General features: G+C 36.5%; 1 protein-coding gene across 2 annotated transcripts in view; it reads left to right on the top strand.

Annotated features, from left to right (window-relative positions):
* LOC129480856 (ankyrin repeat domain-containing protein 30A-like) overlaps positions 1 to 25,037 on the top strand; it is a 124,270-nt gene that overhangs the window by 13,725 nt on the left and 85,508 nt on the right. For both annotated transcript variants that reach the window (XM_055275260.2, XM_055275262.2), the window contains exons 7-13: positions 4,096 to 4,488; positions 10,633 to 10,663; positions 13,437 to 13,509; positions 14,357 to 14,419; positions 20,353 to 20,431; positions 21,012 to 21,073; positions 24,004 to 24,094. In XM_055275260.2, the coding sequence (XP_055131235.1) occupies positions 4,096 to 4,488; positions 10,633 to 10,663; positions 13,437 to 13,509; positions 14,357 to 14,419; positions 20,353 to 20,431; positions 21,012 to 21,073; positions 24,004 to 24,094 (792 nt within the window). The remainder of the gene's footprint in view (positions 1 to 4,095; positions 4,489 to 10,632; positions 10,664 to 13,436; positions 13,510 to 14,356; positions 14,420 to 20,352; positions 20,432 to 21,011; positions 21,074 to 24,003; positions 24,095 to 25,037) is intronic.

Genomic DNA, 25,037 nt, shown 5'->3' with positions numbered 1-25,037 from the left:
CTCACCGGGGAGTGTCAGAAAGTGGGTGCAGGAGAGTGGGTGCAGCACACTGAGCATGAGCCGAAGCAGGGCGAAGCATTTCCTCACCCGGGAAGCACAAGGGGTCAGGGAATTCCCTTTCCTAGTCAAAGAAAGGGGTGACAGATGGCACCTGGAAAATCGGGTCACTCCCACCCTAATACTGTGCTTTTCCAATGGTCTTAGCAAACGGCACACCAGGAGATTATATCCTGTGCCTGGCTCAGAGGGTCTTACCCCCACAGAGGCTCGCTCGTTGCTAGCACAGCAGTCTGAGATCAAACTGTAAGGCGGCAGCGAGGCTGGGGGAGGGACGCCCACCATTGCCGAGGCTTGAGTAGGTAAACAAAGAGGCTGGGAAGCTTGAACTGGGTGGAGCCCACTGCAGCTCAAGGAGGCCTGCCTGCCTCTGTAGACTCCACCTCTGGGGGCAGGGCATTGCCAAACAAAAGGCAGCAGAATCTGCAGACTTAAACGTCCCTGTCTGACAGCTTTGAAGAGAGTAGTGGTTCTCGCAGCACACAGCTGGAGATCTGAGAATGGACAGACTGCCACCTCAAGTGGGTCCCAGACTCCCAAGTAGCCTAACTGGGAAACACCCCCCAGTAGGGGCAGACTGACACCTCACACGGCCGGGTACTCCTCTGAGACCAAACTTCCAGAGGAACAATCAGGCAGCAACATTTGCTGTTCACCAATATCTGCTGTTCTGCAGCCTCTGCTGCTGATACCCAGGCAAACAGGGTCTGGAGTGGACCTCCAGCAAACTCCAACAGACCTGCAGCTGAGGGTCCTGACTGTTAGAAGGAAAACTAACAAACAGAAAGGACATCCACACCAAAACCCCATCTGTACGTCACCATCATCAAAGACCAAAGGTAGATAAAACCACAAAGATGGGGATAAAACAGAGCAAGAAAACTGGAAAGTCTAAAAATCAGAGGGCCTCTCCTCCTCCAAAGGAGCGCAGCTCCTCACCAGCAACAGAACAAAGCTGGACAGAGAATGACTTTGACAAGTTGAGAGAAGAAGGCTTCAGATGATCAAACTACTCTGAGCTAAAGGAGGAAGTTTGAACCCATGGCAAATAAGTTAAAAACCTTGAAAAAAAATTAGACGAATGGCTAACTAGAATAACCAATGCAGAGAAGTCCTTAAAGGACCTGATGGAGCTGAAAACCAAGGCACGAGAACTACGTGATGAATGCACAAGCCTCAGTAGCCGATTCGATCAATTGGAAGAAAGGGTATCAGTAATTGAAGATCAAATGAATGAAATGAAGCAAGAAGAGAAGTTTAGAGAAAAAAGAATAAAAGGAAATGAACAAAGCCTCCAAGAAATATGGAACTATGTGAAAAGACCAAATCTACATCTGACTGGTGTACCTGAAAGTGACGGGGAGAATGGAACCAAGTTGGAAAACACTCTGCAGGCTATTATCCAGGAGAACTTCCCCAATCTAGCAAGGCAGGCCAACATTCAAATTCAGGAAATACAGAGAACGCCACAAAGATACTCCTCGAGAAGAGCAACTCCAAGACACATAATTGTCAGATTCACCAAAGTTGAAATGCAAATGCTGAGAGATTTTTTCACCAACATTTGAATATTATAACCTGCAGGGGTCTGTCCTGCAGATGGTTGGGACACATAACCAGATACTGATATTCAGTGAAAGAGCAGCAAGGATTCCGAGCTGAGTACAGACACCAAGGAAGGTACTGTAAAGAGTCAGCAGCCACAGCCCTGGCTAGCTGGCCTTGTGGGCATTTATTAGTAAAGTTTTAATGACAAAGGCTTTGAGTCAACACACCTGTGGGTAATTAACCTGGTTGTCCCGACCCCGGAGAGCCATCCTGCCCATGGGTGATCAAAGGTTAGTCTTAAGACCACATAAGTAAACAAGCTATTTAGATAAACTACTCTACCTTCCTTTGTACCCACTTTAAGCTATTTACGCAAGGTAAGAATTAGGCTGCTTTCAGCCATAACTGTATCTTGAGACTTTTACAAAACCCTCTGGCCTTCCAAGAAGATTTGTGTCTATGTCCTATAACTTCATATTAAAATGTTTCTCACCAGCCTGACTGAACTCCCACAATAACCTATGAAGAAACACGGTTTTATTGATTGATTGATTGTAGAGACAGGGTCTCCTTATGTTGCCCAGGTTGGTATTGAACCTCTGGTCTCTATTTAACTTTTACAATAAATGGCTTGCATTTAGTAAATGAGAATTAATTACAGTTGAGTCTTGAGCAGTATGAGAGTTAGGGTGCTGATCCCCCATGCAGCTGAAAATCTGCTTCATATGAAAATCTGTTTCTTTTGACTCCTCCAAAACTTTACTAGTAGTCTACTGTTGACCTGGAGCCTTACTGAAAGCACAGTCAATTAACTCATAGTTTCTATTTTATATGTACTATATACTGTATTCTTACAATAAAGTGAGCTGAAGGAAAGAAACTTTTGTAAGAAGGAAAAATATATTCACTGTTGAGTGGAAGTGAATTATTATACATAAAGGTCTTAATTCTTATTGCCTCATGTTGAGTAGAGGAGAGATTTGTCTTGCTGTCTTACAGTGGCAAAGGAAAAGAAAAATCTGTCTGTTAGTGGGCTCCTACAGTGAAAACCCATATTCAAGGATCAACTGTCTGACATAGTGACTTGTGTCACTAAAAAAGTAACTATCTTTAGAATTTGAAACTTAGTATACTTTCCTGGCACCATAAACAAATGTCAACAAGAATTGCAAAACTTAGCCAGGGTGCTTCAGTACCAATAGGAAATTATTTTCCAAAGATACTTACTGAATGCAGAAGTCAGAAAAGCAATTCTTTGTTGAGAAGCGCAGGTTATGTTACATAGTCTTGTACCAACAAGGTCTCACGATTATCAACTTCATTTCCTCTAAGTTGAAACCAAATAAGATATATTTACTTCATTAGAACAAGATATGTTGTTCTATCTGCTGGATAATTTGTGTGTTAATAGTAATTTGTTACAACAAGATACTCTGTTTCTAATAGCCAAAATATTATCATCATAAATATTCAAATAGCTTAACTCTAGGCTCAACCAATTAAAATAAAGTTACAAAAATTTTTCATAATAACAAAAATGCTACTGTGATACCTAAATGTGACATAATGCATTGTACAATATGAACTATATGAGCACATCTTTATTATATATTAAAGGACCTCTATAAGTTAGGTTTTGGAAGTTGCAGGAGACAAAGATAGAATACCTATAGTTTGGGTCTTTAAGGTGCTCATAAAACAGTAGAGCTGTCCTTATTGAATTTCTGCATTTTTCCAACAGAATTTCCTAAAAAATGTTTTTTATTCATTTATCCACTTGTCCACTTAACAAATAATTGTCAGGTATCTTTAAGGTACTAAGCATCTTCCTTGTTATTATCATGGACATTTTTTATTATTTACTACTTTATGAAGGTACTAAGCATTTTTCTTGTTATTGTCATCTTTTTTTATTATTTATTACTTTATTTAGTGCTTACTCTGTGCCAGAAACTCTTTGGAAGCTTATACTTAGTACTTATTATGTCATGTCATTACTGTATTCAGCATGTGTCAGACATTTTATATCCAAGGTGAAGAATTAAAGCTTTAAAAAGTTTGGTAGTGTCCAGGCATGGTGGCTCACTCCTGTAGTCCTAGCACTTTGGGAGGCCAAGGCGGATGTATTGCTTGAGCTCAGGAGTTTGAGACCAGCCTGACTAACATGGTGAAACCCGTCTCTACTAAATATGAAAAATTAGCTGGGTGATGTGGCCCACGCCTGTAATCCCAGCTACTTGGGAGGCTGAGGTAGGAGAATCGCTTGAGGTAGGAGAATCACTTGAATTGCATTGAGCTGAGATCACACCACTGCACTCCAGCATGGATGACTGAGTGAGACTCTGTCTCAAAAAAAAAAAAAAAGAGAGAAAAGAAAAGTTTGGTAGTATTTAAGGAAAGCATACAGAATGAGTAGAAGTTTGCCAGGTGAAGAGTCAGGAGGATTATATTTAGTAGAAGGAAAATTTAACCAGATTGTGTGTTTGGCAGAAGGAACATCTGCAGGAACACCTGACGAGGCTGCACCCTTGGCGGAAAGAACACCTGACACGGCTGAAAGCTTGGTGGAAAAAACACCTGACGAGGCTGCACCCTTGGTGGAGGGAACATCTGACAAAATTCAATGTTTGAAGAAAGCGACATCTGGAAAGTTTGAACAGTCAGCAGAAGAAACACCTAGGGAAATTACGAGGCCCGCAAAAGAAACATCTGAGAAATTTATGGGAAGACCTAGGAAGATCGCATGGCAGAATAAAGAAACACCTGTAAAGACTGGATGTGTGGCAAGAGTAACGTCTAATAAAACTAAAGTTTTGGAAAAAGGAAGATCTAAGATGATTGCATGTCCTACAAAAGAATCATCTACAAAAGCAAGTACCAATGGTAAGATGCTTGAGCGAACTTTGTAAGGTTTATTGGCACTTCGGGTTCCCTAGTGAAAAAAGTGTGATATGGGAGTAGTTGGGAATGACTTGAATATCTAAATAAGGTGAGCTTAGTCAACACTTTTTAATAGTATAGGAATAAGTAGCTTTTATTCTGTAGGCCCTGGAAAAATTCTCACAATTCTTCTGGCTGTAAATACTAGATGAACTAACTCACAATGGCTAAAACCATAGGAACCAAAGTTGTTCGGTGGTACAGGGATATCATAGGACCATACCTTTTTTTTTTTTTTTTTTTTTTTTGTGAGACAGAGTCTCGAACTGTCGCCTGGGCTGGAGTGCAATGGCACGAGTGATCTCGGCTGACTACAATCTCCACCTCCCAGGTTCATGTGACTATCCTGCCTTAGCCTCCCAAGTAGCTAGGATTACAGGTGCCCACCATCACACCTGGAGAATTTTTTGTATTTTTAGTAGAGATGGGGTTTCACTATATTGGCCAGACTGAAACTCCTGACCTCATGATATACCCGCCTTGGCCTCCAAAAGTGCTGGGAATTCAGGCGTGAACCACCGTGCCCAGCCAGGATCCCACTTTTGGTTGGTTAATTAGCAACAGCTCCAATAATCATGCTCCCTCAAGACAATATTTAAAGGCTGGAAGGGCTGCTTTTGTTCACGTTTCTTTTAAATAGGGAGAAAACTTGGAAGCTTGCAGTAATCTTCCTGTAACATTTTATTGGCTAGATTACACCACATGCTCATATCTAAACTCATTGTGAGTTAGTTCATCTAGTATTCACTAGTACCATTTATTGCCTAGAAGTAACCAATATTCTAAAGCAGTTTTTAAAACTATTTGCATGCATGTTTAAACATTTTACAACATGTGTGCATGGTCATATTTAATATATAATTTTTTCAACTTCCAATGCGTACATGGTTGTACAGTGTAATTTTTGGCAACATTCTTTTCTGATCAGCATTATAATTTTTAGAGACATCCATAATGGACACAGTTAACTGTGTTTTTTAATATTAGGTTGTTTATAAAATTCCACTGTATGACTGCACCATAGTTAGTTACACAATTTCATGCTGATTAATAATAAATAAAAATGAAAACATGCAGATTTCAGTCTTTAAGTTAGTTTTATCAATTTATTTTTTAGTTATTAGAAATTAAAAGTAAAATATTTAAAGTATTTCCTTGTGCAATCATACATTCCACTAACAATTCGAACTGTGACCCACAGATTTTTAGAGCTATGGTGTTACAACACGTTAGATCTCTGAAATGATCCAGGGTACACTTGTAAACATGAGTGAAAATGGTGACTTACCAAAGTATGATTTGAGTTTGTTGGACCCTCTGCACGAAATGTGTACTTTAGGAATGCTGAGATCAGAAGTTAAATTTGCTTTTTAAAACCAGATATACACTTCATGAATGTCAACTGATAAATGTATCCTTAATGATGAAACGGTCTTATGTTTTAGTTTTGCATGTTTGCTTTTTGCTTTAACCTGACTTAAATAGTTAAATATTTAAAACACAGGAATGAATTTTAAGTATTTATGTTTTTGGAGACAGAGTCTCACTCTGTCACCCAGGCTGGAGTGCAACGGCAGATCTCGGCTCACTACCACCTCGGCCTCCTGGACTCAAGTGATTCTCCTGCCCCAGCCTCCCGAGTACATATACTCATTTGTAAACCAGTCACTAGAAATGCAAATGTTATTACTGTGATTAGCTTAGAATAATGATTTCTCATTTTGTAGATGAGATGGGGGTAATGGAATAATAAATATATGAATATACTTGTGTTTCTGCCCCAAGAAAGAATAAATAATGGCTATGTGTAGGAAGCCAGCAATGTTTTCTGCAGGGATTCATTGGAAATGTTTGAGCAGGGGAGTCACAAGATTAGATTAAGTATCAGGGCATTCTTGTCATGGTATAAACCACAGATTGCAAACCTTTCCTTTAAAGGACCAAATAGAAAATATGTTAGGTGATGTGGTCCCTATCACAGCTTTTCAACTCTGCCATTGTAGGGTGAAAGCAGTCATAGATAATGTGTGAGGAAATAGGCATGACTGTACTCCAGTAAAACTTTGACTAACAACCATTGGGTAACCTGAATTTGGAATTCCATAACCATGAATTCCTTGAGATAAAGGTCTCAAGTCAACACCACTAGAGGGTAAATAACACTGCTGACTCCCCAGTACAAAGCAATCATGTACCCTCGGATGATCAAAGTTTGGTCTTAGGACCACGTGAGTAAACAAGCTATTTAGATAAACTCCTCCACATTCCCTAGTTATTTGCTCCATTGCTGTCAACTCACAATAAAGAGGATTAGGCTGCTTTCAGCCAAATCATTTACTGAAGTTGTGCAAACCCCTAACCACGGCCTTCCAAGAAGGTTTGTGTCTTATTTCCTGTAACTATCTTTATAATTTTTCCAACCACTTTTTCTGGTCCCTGACAGGTAGGGTTTCTTTTTCCCTGTGAAAGCCATCAGTTAAGGGGCCATGTCTAACTAGGAAATATAAATATAAAATAAGTTTGTATTTCCAGTGGAAATGGAAAGATAAAGCAAAGGCAGAAAAGAGGTACGGATCATATGATTTACTAATTATTGAGTTTAAAAAGCTAGGGGACAGAAAAAATCTCAGGTCATTCATAAGTTTCCACATTGTGCATGAGCAATTTACAATGCTCATGGGGAAGGAGTAAGAAATTGTCAGGTCAACAGAAAAGTGCAAACAGTGATGGGACAGACCAAAGTTTTCTTTACATATTGACTTTAATGAAACATTTATGTGGGATATTTCCAGTAGGTAATTGGATTATAGGTGTTTCTAGCTGGAGATAGCACTTTGGTTGGAGATGCAGGCCTAGAATAATTTTATTATAATTATTAGGCAAAGCCATAGATCTCAATGAGCTTATCCATGATGCAGAAGATGTAGAATAAGAAGAAAGCCATTGACAAAAGCCTGGGAATATCAACATTTTACAGAGTCAAAGGACTTGGTAAAGGAGATTGAACAGTGGCTAATGAAAAGTAGGAGAGGAGTCAGAGAAAATGATGTTGTAAATTTCTTTTAAATGTGAAAATTTCAAGCAGTGAGATTACTGAAAAGTCAATTGGATTTAACTTACAAGTTTTTCAGTGGTAATCTGTTCAAAAGAATTCTTTTAGAGTTGTTAAGTGTACCGTTGATGTGGTTAATATTTCTGGTGTCCAAGAAGAAATCTCCCATGATCCTACCTAACTTTTTGTAATTAAAGCAGCCAACATACACAGGGTCTGGAAAATTGTCTAGACTGGTGAGTACACGTGCCAGCATTTTTCCAGAATTATTAAAACCTAAGGGTCATATGTGAGGAAAAGTGCTGTCTTTTTTATCTGCTTCTTGTGGAGAGTGGAGATCTGTGTTGTCTCTCTCTCTCTGTCTCTCATACACACACACACACACACACACACACACGCACACACACACACAGTACAGTAATTCACCCTTATCCACAGGGGGTATTTTCTAAGACACCCAGTGAATGTCTGAAACTGTGGATAGTATGGAACCCTATACATTCATGTTTTTTTCTATATATGCATATTTCTGATAAAGTTTTATTCATAAATTAGGCACAGAAACAGATTAACAATAACTCATAATAAAATAATTACAATATATTGTAATCAAAGTTAGGTGAGTGCAGTCTCTCAAAGTGTCTTGTACTGTACTCACCCTTCTTGTTCCTGTGATGATTGTGAGATGATATAATGCCTATGTGATGTGTCGAAGTCAGGTGAATGAGGTAGGAGTTGTCATGTGGTGTTAGGCTACTAATTATTTCTGGCTATCTGACTACACATCAGAAGGAGGATCATCTGCTTCATGTTACCCTGGATCATTAAGCCATGATAATGTTGATGGTTGGGATTCAGGAACAGACCATTTTGATGACTAATGGTCAGATAGCATATACAAAGGGACGATTCATGACCTGGGAGAGATGGAACAGGATGTCTTAATATTTCATTATACTCCTTAGAATGACACATTATCTAGGACTTATGACTTGTATATTTCTGGAATTCCCCATTTAATATTTTTGGACTACAGTTGACCACAAGTAACTGAAGTCACAGAAATGCAAACCATGGATATTATATTGTGAAATATACGTTTGGTCTTCAACACTGTTTTGTGGCATACAATTCATAAAATGTTTAGAATCTCCAAAGTGATGTCTTTGTATGCTAATAATTGAATGATGGCTGGCAGTCCCTAGGTAGCTTCAGGATAGGAGCTGGTCACAAAAAAGAACAAGGCATGATTAGAGTGTTGGGACTTTCAGCCCCACCCCTCAACCTCTGAGGAGGTGACAGGAGCTGAAGGTTAGGTCAATTACCAATGGCCGCAGATTTTTTCATTCATGCCTATGTAATAAAGCTTTCTTAAGAACCTAGAAGGACTGGGATCGGAGACCTTCCAGAAAGCTGAATGTATGGAAGTGTTTGGAGGCTGATGTGCCCTGGGAGGGCATGGAAACTCCATGCCCGTTCCCCCATAACTTGCCATATGCATCTCATCTTGTGTCTCCTTTATGACACCCTTTATAATAAACTGGTAAATGTGTTTCCCTTAATCTTTGGGGCACTCTAGCATGTTAAACCCAAAGAGGGAGTCTTGAGAACCCCAACTTGAAACCAGCTGGTTAGAAGTTTCAGAGACCCAGATTTGCAACTGGTGTGGGAGGGCAGTCTTGTGAGACTGAGCCCTCAGCCTGTGGAATCTGAGACTATTTCTAGATAGATAGTGTTGGAATTTAATAGAGGACAGCCAGCTGGTTTCTGCTACAGAATTGATTACTTACTTGTTGGTGGAGAAAATCCTTCACACATTTGGTCGCAGAAGTCTTCTGTTTTGATGAATGTGGTGTGAGAGCAGAGGGAAATCATGTTGTGTGTGTTTCTTTCTATACGTAGAGCAGATAAAGAGAGACTACTGTATCCTCTGTTCTAACTGCTCCGAGGTCATTTGTCTAGAAATTATACTTTCTTTTTTTTTTTTTTTTTTTTTACTTTTTAGTTCAAGGTGGTTTCCTATTCTTTTTTTTTTTTTAATTATACTTTAAGTTCTAGGGTACATGTGCACAAAGTGCAGGTTTGTTATATATGTATACATGTGCCATGCTACAACCATCTGATCTTTGACAAACTTGACAAAAACAAGAAATGGGGAAAGTATTTCCTATTTAATAAGTGGTGCTGTGAAAACTGGCTAGCCGTATGTAGAAAGCTGAAACTGGATCCCTTCCTTACACCTTATACAAAAATTAATTCAAGATGGATTAAAGACTTAAATGTTAGACCTAAAACCATAAAAACCCTAGAAGAAAACCTAGGCAATACCATTCAGGACATAGGCATGGGCAAGGACTTCCTGTCTAAACCACCAAAAGCAACGGCAACAAAAGCCAAAATTGACAAATGGGATCTAATTAAACTAAAGAGCTTCTGCAAAGCAAAAGAAACTACCATCAGGATGAATAGAAATTATACTTTCTAAGGTTGACACTGTCCACTTATACTAGTTCTGCTAATAATACAATTTTCTGTCAGTCTTATGGGATTCGGTTTGCATTATGGCTATTGGACACTGTAGTTCACTTTTAGATATCAAATTGTGATAAATTCTGTTTTTCCTTTCATTTGGGAGCTATAAAGGAGGGGAAATAATAGTTCTTAATGCATCAAATTTTCTACCAATAGTATACTTAATAATAATTGTACTATAGTCTCAATGTATGGTCCCACAGGAATGCCGTATATCAAATCATCTGAGTCTTTGTAACAAAGCGTCGGAGTATTATGCTTTTTTATACAAGACCTGGATCATGCACGAAAGTGTGCATGATTCTTTTAAATTAAGTTGAAGTCTCGCGATGTCTCCCAGGCTGCTTTCAGACTCCTAGGCTCCTGAGGTGATCCTCCTGCCTCACCTTCCCAAGTAGCTGGGATTATAGTCATGTGCCATCATGCCCTCTTATGTTTTTAATATTCGGTATTTTCTATCTATATTTGTTGATTTAATGTATTTTACTTTTTTTCTTTAATAGTGGATGTGAGTTCTGTAGAGTCTATAATCAGGTAAGACTTTATGGTTTTTTTAAACATATATGTTAACTCAGAAAATATATAGGAAAGAAATAACTATCTGTTGCGTATTCTACTGTGGGCTAGACAATATATTATGTGCTTAATATTTATAATCTCACATAGTCATCACACAGCTTTGCAAATCATCTGTGCTACTATCACCTACTTTGTATTAATCAGTCAAATGTGGTTCAGAGAGGTTGATTAATTGGCCTATGATTTCATAGCTAAAAAGTAGCTGACCCTTGAGTTTGCCATCAGCCTACCTTGCTCCCAAATCCCTTCTCTTGCCCCTCGGCATAGATTGATGGAGACCTTTGTATCACTAGGATCAAGGTACAGGTCCAGATAGGATCAATTCAAAAAGTCACATTTTGTTATATGTTAACTCTTTTTAGAATTTTCCTTTAGAAGACTGGTTAATCCAAGACTTTGTTCTAACATGTTTAAGAGTCAAAGTTGTATACCAGTACCTTGTTTTTTTCATCACAGTTTTTAGAGCAGATCTGACTTAGCTGTGGTGACAAGACATAGGTTTTTGTTTCATAAGCAAGACCAGGTAAATCCTATAGATGAATTATTTTACTCTTATTGGAGAATATCTACATATAGATATGTTAATCATATTTAGAGGCTATTTCTTATATATTTCTCCGTTTACTGACTTCCCAGTTTAGTTTTTCTTCAAAGCAGTACCTTGTCTAGTTGCATGCACTCTTCATTTTTTTTCTAGAGTCTTCCTTTCTTCTTCCATAACTTTTCTATAATCTTTTCCTGATTACTTTCTTCTCTGCTTTCCTTGGTGTTCATTTCTTCTATTATTTTATTCCTTTCCACCAGCCCCATTTTTCTATAGGTAAAATTAAAAGCACATGGAATTTTAGGATTTTAAGGACTCTTGGAGACTAATCAAAATACTTTCATATTTCAACCTGTATTTAATATCCTGGAAAAATGGTTGTTCAGATGGAGGGTCTGAAACTCAAAGTGACTTATTTAAATATAGGAGGCAGCAGAAGTAATATTTAAACTCATTTCAAAGCCCATTACTCTTGTTTTTATATAGTCATGTAAGTGAGTGTTTGAATAATAGAAAGGAAGAGGGAATGGGTCTAATTAAACAAATTGAAAAGGATAAGAATGGAATTAGCTGGAGAACCCAGTGGAAGTAGATAAGAATGGAATTAGCAGGGAAAGGCCAAGTTTGAAGAGAAACAATTGCAGGATTGGTAGGAGTAAGGGTTTTACCAAAGAGATCAGAATGTTGCATCTTATGACAAGTCTGATGAAGATAAATTAGAACAGAAACACAGTAGACATTGGGAGTTACCTAGAAAGGCATACTAAAATATGGTTCAAAAGAAGTCCTGAATAGGTCGCTGCTTTTTTGCTTGTTTAATTGGAGGAATGGACACACTTCAAGCTTTCTATTGAAAGGGTAAAAAAAAAAAAGTCTCTACTATCAGATAGAAATGTCCTATTCTCTTCTTTCACCCCAAATCTCACAGGAGTGGCTTAGAGCCCCTTGAGTGCTAGGAGATTGAAGGTTGCTGAATTACATAGATCTGTGGCCCAGGGCAGGTGTCCCCTCTCCTTTGCCTCTTTTTCCAAGCCTCTGATGTCCTACCCATGTACATATAAAGCAGGGGTAAGATTGGCTGGCAAATAAGTCATGGAGCTTCAGTTGGGTTTTTGGTAACATGCTTATGCTGGAGGTGAATGACTGACTGAGACTCCCTTTAGTTGTTTTCTAGGAACAGGTAAATACAGAGCTTCTTGGTTGGTCATTGAGTTTATCTTTTCAGTAATCTGTGCTTTGATGAGCTGAATATTTAAAGGTTGGAGACTGCCATGAAGCCCTGCAGAAGAAAGATCTGGAAGTGAGAGACACTTTCACTATATATATATATAGTGGCTCCCACTTCCAGGTCTTTCTCTCTGTGTGTATGTGGTACTTAGAGAAATCCAACTATCAGGACTCAGTTTTTCTAGCAGTCTCTCTCCTTGGGTATAAGTACCTACGAAGATTTTTAAGGCTGCTAGTTTATGTAGACCTGAACAAGGAAGGACAAGTATAAAATAAGTAGTTAGATTTTATTATTTTTAATGTTTCAATTTTTGTTGAGAAAAATATTCCCAATAACAAATATACATTTGTGATTTGACATTTGTAGGGTCAGCTTTTCAACATTTCAAATATTTCAGGGCACTCTCTGTAGTGTTTTAGGGTGAAGGGAAGCAACAGGGCCTTAAGTGGTTTTTATGCTGAAAAACAAAGAATGTCATTTTCCTGTGACACAGATTAGTCTTTGAATCGGAGATAGATAATGGAAAAGGGACAAGGTAACTGTGTCTTTCTTACTCATTTTAGGTTATCAAGTTTGTTCCAGTTTAGATATCAAAAGTTATGTCAGTCATTAAGTAGATTTCCAGTTCATCACTGAGGACAGTTTGTGAGGATGAATTATACTCAGGGTATGCCAATTATACTGGCTGTCCCTATTTTTTATGGAACTAAGAGTGAGTGTTCATTGGATGTTATAGGTTGGGGAGGTACAGTCAAAAATAGGTAACTAAAATCTTTTATAAAAACAGAGGGCATATGTTAATTTTACCAAGAAACATGATTTAATATACAGAGGACTGATCTTTCCCCAGATTTTGCTTTTTGTTTTCATTTTTTAAAGTGAACACCAAGATATGAACTAGCAGATTTTAAAATACATGAATTTGCTCATTTATGTTGTATCTTCTTTCTCTAAAGTCTTTTTGGCAAAACGACTATTGAAATTTCACAGTCTACAAAAGTTGAGGAAGACTTTAATCTTGCTACCAAGGTAAAATAGTCTCTTGTAAAGTTGATTTTCTCATTTGGAATCTAGTTCGGTATAGTATTTACTTTTCATGTTTTGCAGTGGTGTAAGTATCATTATTTCATGTTTGTAATATAAAGTTGGTCAGATAAGAACATTTTATATAAAATATGAGTAGTTGATTTAAACTTTTTTTTTTACTTTAGTACATAACAAATGATTGGTAAATACTTTGAGAGTGTGAGGGCCCAAAAAAGGAATGGGCTGGAGAATACATAGTGACAAGAATGTTATATTAGAAAAAACTTTTCCGCAGTAGAGAATATATAAAATCTGGTAAATTTTTATTTGGATAAGTGTACTTACTGTGAGTTTGAAAATTATCCCATTGTAACTTAAAAAAACTCATGCTTAAATTTAACTTTAATGGATCAAGTTACTTATTATAGTAATCAAGGAATCTCTCTGATACTGTTCAGTTCCAAAACTGTGCCACATAGCATATGGGTTTTTTTTGCACTTATTATTTTGATATCATGTAGTTTTTAGGAGAGAGCTTTTTCTCAGTTTCTCTTCTTGGTTCTTTAATTACACCAAAATAATATTAGAAATTGTGAAAATTTATTTGAGCATGGTGGTGCATGCCTGTAGTTCCAGCTACCAAGGAGGCTGATGCAGGAGGATTGCTTGAGCCCAAGAGTTTGAGACCAGTGTGGGCAACATAGTGAGACCTTATCTCTAATTTAAAAAATATTGTAGAAATCTAGAAATGTAAATTCTCTTTCTCAGAATCTGTATTTTTAAGGCATGCCAGTGTGTTTTCTAAGTCATTTAATTAAAAGTATACTTTAAACTCTTCGTCTAAATGAAGAATGCAGGTTTTACCCCAAGTAAACAACCAGTTGTGGAAGCAGAGACTCTTAATAAGCATATGGTAAGATTTTAATTTCAGAATTTTTAAATTGCAGTTTTTAAACAGATTGTTCAAAGATCTTTGATAACATTTGAAAATTTTAAATTTCAAAAGATTTTGTATTTAGTTGTTGATATAATCGTTTTGAAGCTCTTGCATCACTATGAGATATTGCAGGTTACTTGTGTGCATCCTAGTGTGCCCAGAATACAGTCTTGCCTATAAATAGCATTTTAAGAGGTTTTCAATGTGAATAAATAAGCAGACAAATGAATTTTTATGTTATGGAATGTTACAAGTAAGATAATATGCATAATATATCTTATAATTAATGCATTTCTAAAATATGGTTTAAGTTTATATTTTCTTTTAATATTTAGAATGCATAAATTCATGTGAATTATCATGAGAAAATATGTCTTAAATAAGAAGACAATCAGAGATATGTAGTAAATAAGAAAGAAGGTTACACTATATTTTCTAGTATTCTGCAAGTGGAGTTTAGATTAAAAAAAATTTAATATATTTTAATCTCAACTCATGCTTTTTTTTTTTTTTGAGATGGGGTCTCACTCTGTCATGCAGGCTGGAGTGCAGTGGCATGATCTCGGCTCACTGCATCCTCTTCCTTCCGGGTTGAAGCAATTCTCCTGCCTCAGCCTCCTGTGTAGCTGGGCCTATAGGCATGTAAAAATAAAAAAAATTTATTTTTGTGATTTTAGTAGAGACAGGGTTTTACCATGTTGGCCAGGACAGTCTCGATCTCTTGACCTCATGATCCACCCTCCTTGGCCTCCCAAAGTGCTGGGATTACAGCATGAGCCACCGCGCCGGGCTGAAACTCATGTTCTATTAAACATATCTTTTCAAGGAATACATTACTCTAAAATTCTTATTACCAATACTTTCTTCAGGCGAAAAGTTTATGAAACATTCCTTTTAAATTTTTTTCTCTCTCTGTAGTATGTTCTCGCTTTTATGTATTGGCTGAAGACCATGTTTAACTAACTGAGTGTCTTATTATATAATAATAAAATTTAAATCTTTATTACACAGGTATTAACAAAGTAACTAATTGTAGTATAAATACTGATCAGCATTATAGGAATATATTATGAACAAAAGTCTGTATTTTATGTATTTCATCATGTCTTATAGTAGTTGTTTTTCATTTTCTTTCAAGACTGAAGCTCATACTTGATTGAATGGTCATGTCTCTTGTTTGTTTCTCCCTCCTCCTTCACCTTTTTAAAAATGATTTACCCCAGACTTTTTTCCTCACAGAATACATTTTTTCAGTGTCTGCTGTCTGGGCATTGCTGTCTCAATTGTCAGCATATTTATTTACAGGTTTCTATTTAGTTGCTATATATGATTTTCATTAATCAATCATTGCCCTCCCCATGATTTACTCTTTTTTTTCTGTTTCTTGGAAGAAGCAGAATTTGTACAATTATTTATTTATTTATTTATTTATTTTTTTATTTTATTATTATACTTTAGGTTTTAGGGTACATGTGCACAATGTGCAGGTTTGTTACATATGTATCCATGTGCTGTGTTGGTTTGCTGCACCCATTAACTCGTCATTTAGCATTAGGTATATCTCCTAATGCTGTCCCTCCCCCCTCCCCCCACCCCACAACAGTCCCCGGAGTGTGATATTCCCCTTCCTGTGTCCATGAGTTCTCATTGTTCAATTCCCACCTATGAGTGAGAACATGCAGTGTTTGTTTTTTTGTCCTTGTGATAGTTTACTGAGAATGATGTTTTCCAGTTTCATCCATGTCCCTACAAAGGACATGAACTCATCATTTTTTATGGCTGCATAGTATTCCATGGTGTATATGTGCCACATTTTCTTAATCCAGTCTATCGTTGTTGGACATTTGGGTTGGTTCCAACTCTTTGCTATCGTGAATAGTGCCGCAATAAACATACGTGTGCATGTGTCTTTATAGCAGCATGATTTATAGTCCTTTGGGTATATACCCAGTAATGGGATGGCTGGGTCAAATGGTATTTCTAGTTCTAGATCCCTGAGGAATCGCCACACTGACTTCCACAATGGTTGAACTAGTTTACAGTCCCACCAACAGTGTAAAAGTGTTCCTATTTCTCCACATCCTCTCCAGCACCTGTTGTTTCCTGACTTTTTAATGATGGCCATTCTAACTGGTGTGAGATGGTATCTCAGTGTGGTTTTGATTTGCATTTCTCTGATGGCCAGTGATGATGAGCATTTTTTTGTGTGTTTTTTGGCTGCATAAATGTCTTCTTTTGAGAAGTGTCTGTTCATGTCCTTCGCCCACTTTTTGATGGGGTTGTTTGTTTTCTTCTTGTAAATTTGTTTGAGTTCATTGTAGATTCTGGATATTAGCCCTTTGTCAGATGAGTAGGTTGCAAAAATTTTCTCCCATTCTGTAGGTTGCCTGTTCACTCTGATGGTAGTTTCTTTTGCTGTGCAGAAGCTCAATTATGTATACTTAGCTTTTTGCCAAACAGAATAGAAACAACCTATACTATTTCAATGCAAACCCAGTTAAATAAGGTACTATTAAAAACTAAACTCTCACATTTTTCCACACAAGAGGTAATTAATACAACTGTAAATCGTGAAGATATTTCAAAATATAACATGTAACTTAACTTTTTAAATTTTAATTATTTCTACAATATTATAAACTATGTAAGGGTAAATTTTTGTCCTAGGTTATTTTGGTTAAAAAAAAATCTAGGGGCCGGGCGCGGTGGCTCATGCCTGTAATTCCTTTGGGAGGCCGAGGAGGATGGATCATGAGGTCAGGAGATGGAGACCAGCCTGGCTAACAGGGTGAAACCCCGTCTCTACTAAAAATACAAAAAATTAGCCAGGCGTGGTGGCAGGCGCCTGTAGTCCCAGCTACTTGGGAGGCTTAGACAGGAGAATGGCGTGAACCCAGGAGGCGGAGCTTGCGGTGAGCTGAGATCACACCACTGCACTCCAGCCTGGGGGACAGAACGAGACTCCGTTTCAAAAAAAAAAAAAAAAAAGAAAAAAGAAAGAAAAATAATAATCTAATGGATACCACCATATTTGTATAATAATAAATTACATGAAGGGGGTGAAATGAAATAATTCATTGAAGAAGGGTGAGATAAACATAGAGACTCCATGAGACAGTCAAGATGGCACAGATTATTATAAAAAGAAACACAGCAAAAATAATTGTTTAAATGAGAGCAGGAACTCTCTACAATGAAAGATATGATATAAATGATTTAAAATAAAAATTAAGAAAACATAGCCAGGTAATAAAATACAGCTCAGGTGTTTTTGAGTGACTTGTAGCTGATTTTAATAAAAAACTGAAAGAAGATATAAGGGTAAGTATAGGTAAGAGCAATCTGTTGTACTCTTTAAAATACCTAGTAGAGAATAATTTGAATGTTTCTAACATAAAGGAAAGATAAATACTTAGGGTGATTAATATCTCGATTATTCTGTTTTGATTATGTGAATGTATTAAGTGGTAATATGTACCCCCAAAATATGTACATTTATAGTGTGTTAACAAAAAAATTATAAAAAAGGAATGAAAATTTAATTATCACTTCCTTTAGTAACTTTATGTTTTATATTTAATGTAGTCATACTTATATTAATGTAGAATGCAAAGTGAAATCTGTTTTAGGTCTTGTCAGCTTTATTGGGAATTTAAAATTTTTGACTCGTTAGTTTCTGGTTTAAGATTTATAATTTATTGTTTGGCATGTTCTTAGGTTATTTACCTAGTTTATCTTACTCTTTGATGTAACCGTGGTAGCTGTTTTGAATATTTTTGATAATAGAGTATAAATAAGCATTTTATTTAAGCTTTTTATTAAAATTAAATTTTCTGATCATATGAACAAGGTTCTTAATCTGTATCTCTTAAAAGAGAAAAATCACTTTTAAGCTAGAACACTCTCAAAGAAATAAATGTAGAAATTATTAATCTCTAGAAATATTCTGACATCCTTTGCTCTTAGTATCTGTGTGTAATGGTATTATATGCACACATCAAATGAATGTTTTCAATATTTGTGAATGTTTTTAAAGTAAAGTACCTATTATCATAGAATCATGTGTAAGGGAAGATTGTTAACAGAGTAAACAAACTTACCATCAGAAGAATTGTTTTTACTCTTAAAATATCTCTTGCAATGAGGATATTTGATATTATTTCCAGGAGGCCTTCTTAACTTGAGTCTTCATAATTATTAAACTTTGCACGTATATTTGTTTATTTCTAAAACTCAGGAATCCTGTCGACTTGAATTTTTTATTTCTTTCTTCACTTTTCCTGTGAATACTGAATCCTGCTTGACAATCATAGATATGTGTAAAAACCATTAAATCTTCAACTTGAATAATTATTGCTTAATTTTCTTTATGTGAGATCTTTTTTCCAATTTTAAACTACCATCCTATATGGTGTAAGTAGGCAATTCGAGCTAGTATTATATTGTTTACAGGAACATAAGAAAAGCAGGTGAATTTTGAAACAGGGTTTACATTTCTATCTCACTTTACAGCAGTACTTAAAAATGCCTCATAATTCTATGGGTAAGCGTTTCTCTTGCACAATTAAAAATTTCAAGGTTTTTATAGAGGTCGTTTTGTAGAATCTTGTTTTAGAATTAAATGTTTTCGTTCAATTCAATGATGCATATTGCAATAATATTTCAGAAATAAATATTTACCTATATAAATAAAATTATATTCTGGAAACAAATTTGGAAATATATAACTGAGAAACTTAATCCCATGTTTTTCTCTCTCTTTTGATTTCATTTTCAAAATTTTGGCAGTCTGTATAGATTTGTGTTGCTTATTTCTACTCATTTAGTCTATCTTATAAATATTTATTTTCTTATCACTACGTAATTGTCCTCATGTAGGTCATCTACTTATACTCCAAATGTATTTATCCAGATCTTTCTTCCAAGCCCCTTGGATGCCTCAAATCTTGTAGGTCTCAAACTGAAAACATCATTTTTATTCTTTTCTGACTCTTTTCTGACTCTTTGTAATCTACTCTGTCATGTGGTTTCCCCATTCTAGTAAATAACACCTAGGAAGTAGCCATGAAATTCTCAAGCACTTCAACCTGCATTTCAACTGTCCCCCACATCCTGCACTTCAACCCTCCTCCTGGTCACCAATCCAGTCACACACCAAATTTTGTATTATCTACCTTCTTATAATTTTTCATATCTTATTACCATAATTAACTCTCTATCTATAATTTTGAAGTACTCCTTTCTAGTTTTGCCCCATCTCCCCATGTTCATCTATCTTTACATCGCTGGAAGGGTCACCTTTCTAAAATATATTTGTAATGATGTAATTCATCTGCATATTGAGTGGATACCCATTACATGAAGGGGTAAGTTCACATTCTAGTGTGACACATATCTTACATGGTTTGGCCCCATTTTATCTCTTCAACTCGTTTCCTCTGACTGTGTTGCAGTTTTACCACATCACTTTGGCATCCCTCAATTGCCATGTTGTTTCGTGCCTTATTATGTTGAACATGCTATTGCACCTAGAGTCTTTGTATCCTGACTCTGCACTTGGCCTGTCCTTCCAAATATGGCCCCATTATGGCAGCATTTTCTGTGCTTTTCAGGTGAAACTGATCGTTCTCTCCTTTATGCCCTTATGTATTTTATTGACTTAGATTGTAGAACTGGTGAATTATACTTTTCTGTTCTTATTGCTTTCGCATGTCTCTACCATTTCTTGAATGTAAGCCAGAATCTATCTTCTGTGTATATTTTCTGCTTCTCCCAGGGTAGTGCCTGTGATTTGATAGATACAATGTATATATTTTTTATTGTCTAACAAATTGAGTGAGTGAGTGAATAAATACAATTTTTTTCTGAAGTTTTTTTTGTTGTTGCTTTTTGGTTTTTGTTTGTAATAGCAGGGAGCAACAAAGACAGTAACTGGACAACAAGAAAATGATATTGGCATTATTGAACAAGCTCCACAAGATCTAACAAGTAATGACAATTTTATTTTTTATACCAAAATAATAGAAGTGGTAATTTAGTAAATACCTCTGAAAATTTTTGTATGCTTAAATGCTATTATTTAGAAAACAATTTTATAGACCAAATAACAATGTCTACTTAAAAAAATACTTTTTGCTGCACTTTGGGAGGCTGAGGTGGGTGGATCACGAGGTCAGGAGGTCGAGACCACGGTGAAACCCTGTCTCTACTAAAAATACAAAAAATTAGCTGGGTGTGGTGGTGGGTGCCTGTAGTCCCAGCTACTGGGGAGGCTGAGGCAGGAGAATGGCGTGAACCCAGGAGGCGGAGCTTGCAGTGAGCCGAGATCGCGCCACTGCACTCCAACCTGGGCGACAGAGCAAGACTCCGTCTCCAAAAAAAAAATACTGTTTGCTGTCTTTGTTCATACTATCAATTCTTTTTTCTGAACCTGCTTCAATTTTGAAATTCTATTTTTGCTTTTACTTTTATTTTTGAAATATTCATAAATGGAAATAGATTTGTATATGTTTTTATATTTACAGTAATAAATGTTCTCATATATGTGTCTGTGAATAACATTTTGTAGATAAGATGCCCACATCAGAATCAGGACAAAAAGAAGATACAAAATCACCTTCAGATGCTGAGGTAGGTGTATTGTTGTTGCTGTTGTTTTAAAACTTGAGTAATCTTAAAACATAAAAAGATGATTTGGCTTTATTGTGTCACCTCTGCGTGTGTCTATAAGAAATTATTTTCTGCCATATATCAGAACATAGTTTATAATCACGTGCCAAGTAGATAACAGCTGCATAGTGCAATTCTGCTAATTTGCAAGATTAATTTTGAAGCCAGAGTAGAATAGTGCAAAAGAAAATAAGGCTTAGAAGCCACTAGGAATCTATTTGAGTTCTGAAGTTAAGTTTGTCTAATAACTAAATAATTTCTCTGCGTTCATTTACGGGCAAATAGATGATTGTATGTATATCTAGATGTACAAAAGCTCTAATTGGATTCAGGGAGAAAGAGTTTAAACTGTAGTCTTAGTCTTGCTCAACTTGGAACTTGAGAAAATAATGCCTGGGAATTGAAAGTATTGGTATATTTTGATTATCCAGTATAGATCTGAAGGAACATTGCAGGAGTTGGGTAAACATGAGAGATAGGACACCTGTAAAACTATAATAACAACAATTTGGTTGAGTAGTATTTTAATAAGCAGATATTCTTTTCACAAATAGAACTCTGAGTCCCTTTGTGGCAGCCATGTTTGCAGCCATGTAAGTATCAAATAATAATGATGTATTCCAAGGTCACAACTGTGGATGTGGAAGAGATAGGAAAGGCCTCACCACTTAGAAGCAGCAGCTGCATAGTGGTAACAGCAACGAGTGGTTGTCAAAAAATAAGTCTGTATTTTGGTTCCATCACTTACTAGCTGTGGGAACTTGGAAAAAATCATTTAACCTAATGAAATACCAGTAACCTTGTTTATAAAAATAGTGCTTGTATCTACCTCTCAGGTACATGTGATGAAATAATGTTGTAACAAATGAGAAAACATTTTGTAAACTGGAAAGTCTGTATACAAATGTAGGACAGAATGATCAAAGTGACATTTATGTGAAAGCAGTACTGTTAGCACAAGAACGGGGAGTAGTAACAGGCATGTGGATTTCTAATTTTGGGGGTAAGGGTATGGTAACTTTCAGCAGGCTACTGCTGCAGATTTTCCATAGAAATATAGCAGTTAGGAAAGTTAGACTTTCCTGACGAGATTTTCAATGTTTTGACCTGGAGTAATTTCTTTCTGAGTACCGTGTGCTAGGCAGTGAATCTCTGAATATCCAAGATGAGGGATTATGGTGTACTAGTAGGAAGAGAATAACAAATAAAAAACACTTACAAGTCGCTATAACTTTTTCTTCAAAACAAACAGAGAATGTTTGGTTAGAGAAAATTGAAGAACTTTATAATTAGCATGGGTATGGGAGTGGCAGTGGAATTCTATGGTCAGAGTAAATCTTTCTGAGTCTGTCATTTAATCTCCCATCTCAAAGATGAGGAGTAAGCCATATGAAAGTCAAGGAGGAAGACATTCTGAACAGAGAGAACAGTGGACCATACTTGTTCATCATTTTGTTCTTAACAACCTAGAATGACTAGGAAGCAGAAAGTGGGGTAACCACCAACATCGTCATCATCCTCATTATTCTAAGGTGAAGAAAAATCTGCAAATATGTGTCCGGCACATGTTAGATGTTTCATGAATACATGTTTTTATTTTTCTCTTTTTATGAAGGCTTGCTCTGCTTTTCTGAATTTATGTCTTAAGAATCAGTTGCATACTTTATCTAATGATTGTTTGCTTTCATGTAAAACTAACATAAATATAAGTTTTCCTTATGAATCTTTCCTTTTGTTCAAGCAGTTCTTTATCAGCAAAAAACTTGTAAAAATTATTCGTATTATCTTAAGCCCTTGTTTTCCTAAATGAATCAACTTCTACAGAGTTCGATTCCTACTCTGCATGACATACTCTGAAAATTCTCTTCATGCCGTGCATAGATTTTAACAAAAATTCTATAATTATGCATATGTCAAGTGTTTAATCATACTGTGTTGTGTTTGAAATGCCCTATTATTTTTGGTGAGGACTATAGAGTAAGGCAGATACTTTGAAGTTAATTCCTTTTGAAATACATGCACGAGTGAATTTTTTCTGAATATGTTTTATTTTCCATGCTTAGTAACCTAGTCAATAGCCACATGAAGATAAAAGATAAGCATTATCTACAGAGCATATGTGAGATTTTCTCTTGAAATGTTTTGGTGTTCAATATGTGAATAGCTTTAAATCAAATTGCCTTTAAAGTAAAAAAATATATATATATATGTTTTAAAAAAAAGATTTTTTCTTTTTTGAGACGGAGTCTCGCTCCGTCAACCAGGCTGGAGTGCAATGGCGCAGTCTCAGCTCACTGCAATCTCTGCCTCCTGGGTTCCAGTGATTCTCTTGCCTCAGCCTACTGAGTAGCTGAGATTACAGGCGCCCACCACCATGCCCAGCTAATTTTTGTATTTTTAGTAGAGATGGGGTTTCACCAAGTTGGCCAGGATGGTCTCGATCTCTTGACCTCGTGATCCACCCGCCTTGGCCTCCCAAAGTGCTAGGATTACAGGTGTGAGCCACCATGCCCGGACCCATAAAAAAGATTTTAAATAAAAAAGATGGATGTTTGTCATTTTATTATTTTAAATTGAAATTATTTATTGATGTGGCTCATGCCGTAATCCCAGGGCTTTGGGAGGCTGAGGTGGGCGGATCACTTGAGGTCAGGAGTTCAAGACCAGCCTGGCCAACATGGTGAAACCCTGTCTCTCCTAAAAACATAACAAATTAGCCAGGCATGGTGGCTCATGCCTGTAGTCCCTGCTACTTGGGAGGCTGAGGCAGGAGAATCGCTTGAACCTGGGAGACAGAGGTGGCAGTAGGCCGAGATCACACCAATGAGCCACCCTGTGAGACTTTAAACAAAGGAAAAAAACAAATTATTTATTGATATTACCTTTAACAGATTATCTCTAAGAGTGCTGCACAGAATTATATGTGTTTACCTGATGCTGCATATCAAAAAGATATCAAAACAATAAATCACAATATAGAAGGTAAGAACAATTTTTTTATTTAAAACATCATTTGACCAAATGTTTGTCTAAGTGCGTGAGGACTGATATATTCTGACAGCCAAAGAAAATTATTTTTTTAAATGCATAGCATAGAAGAACAAAAGGAGTGAAAGTTATGTGTCTTCTCAGTTGTTGGCAACAGATTATATTGAGAGTGCAAAAAAAAAGAGCTGAATTATTAGTTTAAACTCAATATACTTTAAGACCTGAGGAAAGGAGTAAAAGAGGGAATGAAGACACAGGAAGACAGAGAGTACAGGGAGTGCATGGGGGAACAAGAAGCAGGTTTATATAATGGTGGATGGTAAAATAAAATAATTCTTTAGAAAAAGATAGAGCATGGTTAGAAAGATTTGAAGAATATAAAGTGACCTTTCATTACCAAAATTTGTCAGGGAATTACAGCAAACATGTTGTCACTCCTGTCTTTCTCACTGATGGGAAGGCATTAGGGATGGAAGCACCTGACCATGGAGAGTTGTGTTTTATCTGCAATAGGTGAATATAAGCATATTTGCACAGCCATGCGTGTATATAGTTTGTCATAAAGACTCAGTAAAGACCAGAAGTTTTCAAACTTTAGAAAATCAGCTGAATACCTTGTTAACAATGCATGCAATGATTCAGCAGACTTGGGATTCTGGCATTTTTAATAAGTTCTCAAGTGATGCTGATGCTGGTGGTCCTTGGACCTCACTCTTAAGTAGCAAGGGAACAGCCCTTCCTTTGGAAAAATCTGGAAGGAGGGCAGTTGGATAGAAGGTCAAGGCATGGCAGGGTCAAGGGAAAGCATCATATTGCATTTATTTCTGAGTATGTTTCTGGCCAGAGGGGAAAAAAGAGGTAAAGAAATAGTAATTACAGATGTCAGATACTACCCCTAATCAAAGAGAAAGAAAGTGTTGGGAAAATTGATTTTAAA

This window comes from Symphalangus syndactylus, chromosome 4, assembly GCF_028878055.3.
Source record: "Symphalangus syndactylus isolate Jambi chromosome 4, NHGRI_mSymSyn1-v2.1_pri, whole genome shotgun sequence".
NCBI lineage: Eukaryota > Metazoa > Chordata > Mammalia > Primates > Hylobatidae > Symphalangus > Symphalangus syndactylus.
Note: the sequence above shows the minus strand (reverse complement) of the source record. Positions and strands in the feature narration are given on the sequence as shown.